Genomic DNA, 9,830 nt, shown 5'->3' on the forward strand with positions numbered 1-9,830 from the left:
ACAGCCAACCCCAGACTGCAGCCAACCCACCGCCTCCACTTCTTGGGTTGGAATAAAAACTGGAGAAATACTTCTATAAAGCATTCGCTTTACCCTGTACGAAGTGCAACCATGAGGGATTTACAGCATTTGACTAAACTGACTTCATACTTTGGGTCTTTCATTGTATTCTATGTTGTCTCATGGCAACATTCCCAGCATCCATCTGGCACCTACAGTACAGCAAGAGGGCTAATACAAACCATAATAATAATAATAATAATAATACATTGTATTTATAAGGCGCGCCTTGAAACCATGAAATGCACCAGCAAATTGACCTCTTCTGTGCAAAAATGTGTGCTCTGTCTCTCTTTACACACGCATGCACACACACACACACACACACACACACACACACACACACACACACACACACACACACACACACACACACACACACACGCACACGCACACGCACACGCACACGCACATGTGCACCCACACATCCATCTACTGTGGCTAGTAAGAGGAACACTCAGAGATTGGAAAGATTGGAAGACACTTTATCCACCCAGTTGTGCCATGTAAATGTATCAGACAAACAGCTGTTAGCACTGGAAAGTAACAATCCTGACTGAAGAAAACAGCGCTTCTTTTAGATTTTCTTTTAAAATACACAGGGACTTCACCAAGTCTCTAGGACCCAAGGGTCGTTAAAAGTAGAGTTTCACTTCAAGCAAAACTGCTTCTCTCATGGTCCTCCATTATAATCCATTATTTCATTTTTTACAGAAGATGAATCAATGAAATAACCAGGGCAAAAACCTCACACTCCTCTTTGATACTTTATGCATGTATTTATTATTCATTATTAAACCAGAGAGCCGCCCACATGTTCTGGTGTTCCAAGCTCTAACGAAGGCCCAGTTTTGTACCAACATCTTGTCAAAAGAGGGGTCTTGCATACAGCATCAAAAGACTTGTTTGAAAGTAAATCGTTGCAATTTGAAAAGATTATAGAAGGAATTTCTGCTAGTTTGAAAGAGGGGAAAAATACGTATTGGTAATGGTGAACAGCTGGGAAAGGACAGGCATAAAAAGAAGTGGGGTTTAGAGTACTGCTGGGTTTCCATTCTGGCCTTCTAATCAGGGACTCATTTACACCTGGGAGTCAGTCTGGGACACAGCAGGTAAATGCAGACAACTTTGGAAGGATAGGAATCCTGAAGTAGTCAAGGTCCCCAGGACCAGAAGTGACAACCAAAGGTGTGTGAGAGAGAGATCTACATCCTGATTGGCTAAGGATTGGGTCATGCAAACTGTTCCTCTTACCTGGACCGAGCTCATCCTTAGGTATCATATCACCGCTGCCACATTTCCTGGAGCCTGAAAAGCATTCATATGCTATTTGTAGAAAAGCAGCAGCACACACACCACAAACTGAGTCACTGCCAAAACGCTGCTGCTTTTCAGGCCAATGATTTCTCATCCAATGCTTGAATAATGCATGTTGAAAAGTGGGCAGGAACGAGAGCCACGGTTCATGCGTATGCATGCTGGCAAAAATAGAGAAAAAGTCAAAAGGGCAAAAACTGGAAGGATTAAAATGCTGATATGCCTATCGACTCCTCTTTTGATAATGATGCTTGGTGTTAGATGGGCCAATGTAATTATGTTACACCGCTTCTGTTAAACCTTGTACCTCATCTCCTCGACTCCCCCTACTTAATTCTTTAGTTTCTTCTCTGGATTTTTGTAATAGGCCTATGCATTGTTTATTAATACTGTATTCAGGGTGGATAAAGCATTTTCTAGGGTTTTACATTACATTTAGGTTTGTGTAAGTCCAACACAAGCCATAGATATAAAGGTATAGATAGGTCATAAGCAGCCACACAGTCACCTTCTTTCCGTCTTTGCTGGAGGACCTGATGAAGCTTGTTGCTATGGACACCATAACATATTCATACTGAACAAAATCACATATCGTGGAGGCCAGGGCCCAGTGAATCGATTAATTCCTCTTGCTTGTTTGACATGGAAGTACACCAGTATGAATGGAAATATCTGTTCTTTACATTTATTTCTATATTCTAAGTGAAACCCAACACTCATTACAAAAGTTTTGATCCAGATCAAAGATGCAATCCACTCTCTTCTCGGGTTCACCATCGGGTTCACCACACAGTCGATGAAAGCAATGTGGTGAACATTGCTGCCGGAATGGTCATAACAGAAAATGAACATACATACAGTACAATACCACCTCAGCTTACTAGTCTGACCTTCACATACGTACACACATGGGCACGCACGTGCACACATACAGTATACATACACACAACCTATGTTAAATTATATTTGAGTTTGAACCTAAAAACAGTTCAAGGAATCACACCCATCTGGTGATCATAATGTAAAATATAAAACAAATAGTATTTGACTTGGGTCTGAAATGCACACGCGAGCGCGCGCACACACACACACACACACACACACACACACACACACACACACACACACACACACACACACACACACACACACCAAGCTCACTTGCTGCGGCTGACTAACCTTGATTCTTCTCCATCAGGGGCAGAGTTGTGTCATCATAGCCTGGCTTGCCATTCTTAGTTGCTTTAGGTGTGGTTGATACTGTGGGCTAAATGGAGAGGGCAGTGAGGGAGCATGGTGAGAGCAGTTAGCGGTGTACTGTGTCCTTATTCCCTTCCCGTTGAATCATTTCATCACAAGAGTTACCTGTCACAGTAGGCTTTAGATAAGGGTCTAAATGAAAAGCCTGAAATGAAGGAACACATTCATGACGCTACAGTTGGAGGCCATCGATATTGTCCTTTTCTTTTTGCTGAGGTTTGCGTGATCTGCGCAAAAGGACAGTTAACCCATTTTCGGCGGGAACCCCTTTTGGTGTTTTAAACATTGTTATAATTTAGCTATTGAAAAATAGCAGATCTACAAGCTCATAGCACGCCACCGAGTGGCGCGCTACGAGCTTGTAGGTCTGCTATTTTTGAAAAATCGTGAAAATATTTATTTCAGAAAACTGGAGGATTTAGAAGGATTTTTTAAATTTTTTAGGTCAGGCCTAAATGGGTCAAATGATAAGGGACAATATCGGTGGCACCCAACTGTATGCTGTCTGTTATGGCTCCATTCCTGTGGTGGTACCTGGAAGTGACTCTTGTTCCACCCGTCCTTGGTCAGGGCGTTCCTTAGGTCTTTGTAGCTCCACACGGTTTGCAACACATGGGACGCGGCCTTTGTTTCACGTGCTGATTGGCTGAGAGAGGAGAAAGAGAGACACATCAAGAAACACCAAGAAAGAAAGTATGGAAGGTAAATAAACAAGAGAATAACCAGAGCAATTAAACTCTGAGCCTCTGAAAAGTGACAGTTGGCTGGCTGGCAGTAATAGCTATAGCCGGTTCCCACTCCACTCAATCTCTTTATTCTAACCACATGGAATCCCTGAGTGGCCCTGGGGTCTTTCTTTTAATTCACAGCCAGACAAACACACATTTCCTTTCATTAGCTACCTCTGAGCCACTGGTGTTAATTACACAGGGGAGTGCTCTCACTTCAAAAGGGAAGGCAATCTTGAAAAGGGCAAGGGAAAACACAGCGATTGGTCTTAACTGAAGTACGTGTATTCGTGCCAACGAAAGCAGTTCTTCATATGATCAATAGTTTGGATGCCAACGGATGAAGCTTTTGAAGAGTGCTCTTGATCTTAAATTATAACTAAGGTCAAGCTCACCCATCCTATAGCATGGTCACAAGGAACCATATGCAAATGTTGTGAAAACATACAACAGATGCATTTAAAGGCACCGTGTAATGATTACCTTGCTGCGTCAAATGCTCTATCTTGTAAAGCTGCTTAAATTAGGATTAAACTGAATGAGTATTTAAGCACCTGCTGCAGTGGTTAAGATTGCCTGTCAGTTTTAACAATCTAAATGAACAGGTGGTGGGCTGTGAAGCCATGCGTACGCTGTAACCCACCCTGGGCCATTAAACGGCCATTATAATGTGCTCCATGCATGTTAAATATATAGGGGCTAATTGCATTCAAGGTAAAACAATGTTCACATAAAATGCCTGTGATACAGTATACAGTATACTTTATGGAGCCATGGACTGATTTAAAATGAACATGAATATAATGTTTGTGATGCAATCTGGTCAACCAATGTTCATTTAATCTCTGTTTTGATGCCAGCTAACACAATAAAATCAACATAAAGACACGTTCACAAGCCACTTTTATTAAACATGCACAGTGAGTGCTCAAGCATTAGCATATGGCCCGGGCCGGCCTAGCAGTCCGGGCAATGCTATAATAGTAGTCGCGGGTTGGACTCCCGATCCCGACAGCCTTTGCTGCGTGTCACTCCCCCTCTCTATGCCAATTTCCTGTCAGCTGACTGTACACTATCAAATAAAGGCAGAAAAAGCCCATATCTAAATAAAAAAAGCATTAGCATATATAATTAATCATTTATTCTTCTCTTACCCTAAGCTCTTCAACACACCATTATACATCTTGACTGATAGAGCTCTGATAGTTATGCCATCTGACGATATCTCAGTACCTTGTCTGGCCCCTTCCCTACCTGGTTCTGTTGATAGCCACCAGCTTCTCGATGGCTTGGGCCTGGATGAGGGAGCGAGCGTTCTCTGAGCTGTCAGTGACAATCTCATGGATGGTGTTGAGGATAGCTACCACCGTGTCCTCCTCCAGGTTCTTGGCCGGCCGCTGCTGACCACTGGGTAGATTAGTCACCAAGTCCCTCATAGCATAACTCCCTGCATGTTGAATGAAAAACAATTTGTCTTCCATTATTCTTCCATTGGTTGCAAGTAGTGCATAACAGCAGACATCAACTACAATTCTAAGATCAAAATTGATAATGCCACCCCAGAGTAGGTCGGGAGTGGTTTATTGTCGGTATCAGCCGGTAACACACGAGAGTCTATCCCCGCAACGTGTGTCAATCAGTCCTGTTGGAGTATTATAAAGCATCATTGCATACATAAAAGAACAAAAGCAACATTAGGCATTAGAGAAGATGACAGGCGGCGTGTTCAGTGCATTCACTGTCGGTCGTACCAATCAGGTCTTTGTTGCGGCGATCAATGGAGAGGTTGCGCAGTGCGATGGCCACAGCCCGGACCACCTTGTCAGAGTCGGAGCGCAGCAACTCCACCAGGATGGGGAGACCCTTCTCCTTACGCACCGTGGCACGAATGTAGTTGGACCACTGAAAGAGACAACTGGGAGTATCAATGACATGTCATTTAAGGCATCTGTGGATGACATATAGTGGCTTAGGTGGTCACCTACACAACAATTCACACCGCTGCTGTGTTGGTATCTAATTCTGTGAAAGACTTCCTCCTTTCTCAGATAATCAGTTCAGGAAACTAAAAGAAGACATTATCACACATTTCCCAATCTGATTTTTTACGTGCACACTAAGCTTTTAATGTGTACGTTTTTGTCTGGGGCATAGGGGCTTTCAGCCTCGTGGTGACGGCCCACTAGATCACACGCTTACATGGTCTAGTGATTATATTATCAATGCACTAACTGGCAATACCATGCTTCATCAGTCATCTTGTACTTTTGCCCACTAAGCAGCCCAAATGACCAATTAGATGTGAAGTTTAGTGAAGAATTGTTCCAAATGCAAGCACGCACGCACGCACATTGACTCATTGTTGCTCGTTGACTCATTGCTTTAATAAAGTAGTACTACAGCTACACTGGAAAATATCAATATTACATTATCATTACTACGTTGATGCAGTATTTGTACAATGTTACACCCAACTTTGCCAGACATGGATACGCATGTTCTCTGAGATGGGCACACACACAAGCAAACACAGACAGACATACAGTCAGTGTATACACAATCATAAGACAGCATGGATGCAGCAAGTAACAGCGGCTCTATGGGCTTCCCTCAAATCCAAAATATTGCTCAGCAGGGCCCTTCATGGACAAGTGATGTAATTTGTTGCAGTTTAAACATCAATGAATTCTTCCTCACATTTGTGATGCAATACATTAAGTCGTTGACATGAAAGTCCTTCTTCGCCGAGCAATGGTTCCCCCTGAGATGTAATTAGCAAAGGGACATGCAACAGTTCGGCCAGTAGGTGGAAGCAGAGAGCCTTGGAAAATAAGTTTGACTAGGCCTAGTGGCTAAGAAGCAAATAATTAGGAAGATTTCAAGCAAACAGCATCCTCAAAGGCAGAAATGAGCAGCTATGTCCAACTCCATGATGCAATAGTGTGAAGGAGTAGACCAGACCTACATGCACCCTGGCTGGCATTCTAACTAGCTTCCATCAAGAATAAAGACACCGCAGAGGAAAAGAGTCCAATAATCCCTCAAAACCCAATGAATGCGAGATTCATTGCTGTCCTTTCGAATTAATTGCATCCATATGGCCTTGGCGTAAAGGATAAAATACAGAGCAAGACAAAGTATCTTCTGCATTAATTTAAGTGCCTGAAAAAATGCAAAAATAATAATAATCAAGAACGAGGAAATGTGAGAGCATTGCTGACAGTGATGAGTGATAATATAATGTGATGCTTGTGCTAGCACTGGCATGCTAGTGGTCCTCGAGGGCTTCAAATGCAGATGAAAACATATAAGTCTAAGTGACCATTCCTGTGCATCCCTGTGCGATGCAAAAATTAGCACCTAAGAAATATTGTTCCGCACTAATAATTCACAGCTGCCCGCAGCCAAATGCATTCTCTCTGGCTCTAATTGGAATAAATGGCTATAGAGTTTCAGGTTAATTTTCCTAAATAAACAACAATGTGTTCATTTTGTACCTAAACTGAACCACCTGCAGCATCAAATATACATGTAAATATCACAGGTGCAGTACACAACTGAAACGGTATTGTTTTAACTAATTTTGACAGTTTCCTTAGTTTTGGTCTTTGTCAGTATCCAGTGTTTTTCTTCAAAGACAAATATACAAGCTTACAATGCGACGCCTGGCTACGTGAGCTTGTAGGTCGGCTATTTTTCCGTTCCTGCACTTTTTGAATTTCGCCCTCGACTACACCATACTGCAATACAAATAAATAAAACTAAAACGAAACTAAAACCAGGAGGTTTTTTTCACAAATTAACAACTAAACTAAACTAGCAAATACGCTTTAAAAACAAATTGAGCAAAATTGAACACATGAAGTCAAAAACTAAATAACAATGAAACCTTCAAACTAAAATAAGTATAACATTGGCGTTCATTCACTGGCCCCTGAACTCACAGTCCACTGTCCGGCGCTGAGGTTCTGCAGGGCCCCGGCCGCAGCCTCCAGGGTGTTGTAGTTCTGGCTTTCTGTCAGCAGTGACAGGTAGAGACGCACCACCTCTGGTTGATACAGCAGCTCAAAGCCTACAGGGAAACAAGATACGCAATCACACACACGCACACACACACACACACACACACACACACACACACACACACACACACACACACACACACACACACACACACACACACACACACACACACACACACACACACACACACACACACACACACACACACACACACACACACACACACACACACACACGTGCACAGAGACACACACAAAACACACACTGTTAGGCTCACTGGGAGAGATAGACAGGCCAATTAGAGCCTGTGAAGCTAGTGCCAGTAACTGGAGATTATCTCCTCACCCCATGGGGAGAGTGAGAGTGTGTTGTCTGGAACATGAGGAAAGCTTGGTTCGACTTGTGTGCCCCCACACAGCGCGGAATGTTTAAAAACTGAATTTGGGTTCATTTTCGATTTCAGAGACAGAGGTAGTGGACAATTAACAGAGAGAGAGAACATGGTGATTAATGATTGGGGATCATTTTTTATCAACAAATGCAGCATTTCACTACAAACAGAACATCTCACAGGAGGTTTGTCTAACTGGCCCTATAAAATATTCCCCAACTGTCAGTGATTACACTTCTCTCAGATGTACACGTAATTAGATTATTAGTTATTAGATAGACAGAGAGAGAGAGAGAGAGAGAGAGAGGGAGGCAGAGAAGCACAGAGAAACAAAAATGAATCAAAAAATCATTTATAGAGTCGGTATTACAAGACGAGTTCAATACAAACTGCTTTACATGGCAGTAAAACAACACAAACTATCCAAGGAGACAAACATTTCAATTAAGGCGGCGAGGAAAACACAAATGAATCGAAATGTTAAGACGTGGGCTCCCCTCGCATCGCTGAAGGTCATCTGCAAGCCGTGCTTTCACCTCCCTGGAGAGAATCTCTGCTCACGTTCTACACAGCATAATACTGCTCTCAGCCCACTCTCGTGCTGAGAGGAATCTCTGTGGATTTCTTTCTTTGGCTTGAACAAAACTATTGCATTCGTATTTCAGTGCTTCTGCAAGCACACTGTGACACAGATCCACAATCTATTTGACCATATAAAAGCTCTGTTCATATACTAAAATCTTTATGTGTTTGTTTAAGACTTAAGCCTTAGCGGTCCTATTCTAGGGGCAGCCGCAAATTTTGGTGAAAATATCAAGCTCAGTATGTAGGCCTATTGCAACGCATTGCAACGTGTTGTGAGATTGTACTGTAGAGATTTGTTGTTCAGGGAAATACTAGCAGGCCTAGAATAGACCTCTGGGGTACCCCAGTCAACCTAGAATAGACCTCTGGGGTACCCCAGTCAACCTAGAATAGACCTCTGGGGTACCCCAGTCAACCTAGAATAGACCTCTGGGTTACCCCAGTCAAGTATATAGAGTTAATGTGGCTAACACAGAAAATACGATATTTATTTTTATTTATTTTGCACATCTCAAAGTAAATAAATTGTTTCATGCTGCTCTGTTCACTGACAGACAATCTTTCAACAGCAATTACATACATGTAAAAGTCACAGCAAGCTTTCACAAATTGTCATCCAAACCTGTAGCCAGCAGGCACATGGAACATCAAAAGTTACACAATGTACTGTTAACAGCTCAGTCAATTTAACAATCAATAAATACAAAATAAAGTCTGTTGAGAGGGACAACAGTGTTTCAACAACAGGGGGCTGGTGCTGTTGAGGTGTACTGTAGCTGAAATGTGGCCACCAAAAGCACATTTTTATTTCTACAACAACACACAATGTCAAATCATCCTCACCAACAACAACATCTTCCCATGCAATCTGAGATTGCATTTACAACCAAGCAAGCCAAATGACGTCATGATGACGTTATGATGACGTCCTCCGGTGACTCCGGTGACGTTCAGGACTAGGCCAGATCACAGCCCATATGGGGATGATCTTTACGTCATTTCCAAGACGTCTTCACCAGTTGAACTAAATATAGCTTATTCTGGGCCAGATCCGACTAGTTATGATATGTTCTTAAGTTGATCTGGCCTCTCTGATACATCCAGGAACATCCGTCTTAGTGGGCAAAATGTATGTTGGTTGAAATCAGATGAAATTCTGGGACAGATCTGACCAGTCTTGGTTTGACTTGATCTGGCCCCAATCGAGACGTCACCAATTTGTTCATAAAATCTGAAGGAGTAATTTCAAAAGATTTGTTTTTGGCTTTATTGATAGTTTCAGTGAAGACGGACAGGAAAGAGGGAGAGATAGACGGGGAGAGACATGCAGCAATGGTCGTCATGAACGGGACTCGAACATGCAGCGTGCTGTAAGGCCAGAGCTTATATGTGGCATACGCCTGGACCACTAGGCCAGCGGGCACCCCCAAAAGATGTGTTTTACATAAGTCGGCCTCCTGTTGGCG

The 9,830-nt window shown here is 42.7% G+C and overlaps 1 protein-coding gene across 9 annotated transcripts in view; it reads right to left on the reverse strand.

Moving 5' to 3' along the window:
- The window catches only part of arvcfb (ARVCF delta catenin family member b), a 288,700-nt gene that overhangs the window by 5,140 nt on the left and 273,730 nt on the right, over positions 1-9,830 (reverse strand). For 6 of the 9 annotated variants that reach the window (XM_079516206.1, XM_079516202.1, XM_079516201.1 and 3 more), the window contains 6 exons: positions 7,310-7,437; positions 5,117-5,267; positions 4,620-4,812; positions 3,172-3,283; positions 2,557-2,644; positions 1,315-1,368 (listed from right to left, as the gene is read on the reverse strand). In XM_079516206.1, coding sequence (XP_079372332.1) covers positions 1,315-1,368; positions 2,557-2,644; positions 3,172-3,283; positions 4,620-4,812; positions 5,117-5,267; positions 7,310-7,437 — 726 coding nt within the window. The remainder of the gene's footprint in view (positions 1-1,314; positions 1,369-2,556; positions 2,645-3,171; positions 3,284-4,619; positions 4,813-5,116; positions 5,268-7,309; positions 7,438-9,830) is intronic. The other 3 variants (XM_079516207.1, XM_079516204.1, XM_079516203.1) reach the window with 1 other exon arrangement.

This window comes from Electrona antarctica (genome assembly GCF_951216825.1).
Source record: "Electrona antarctica genome assembly, chromosome: 12".
NCBI classification, from domain to species: domain Eukaryota; kingdom Metazoa; phylum Chordata; class Actinopteri; order Myctophiformes; family Myctophidae; genus Electrona; species Electrona antarctica.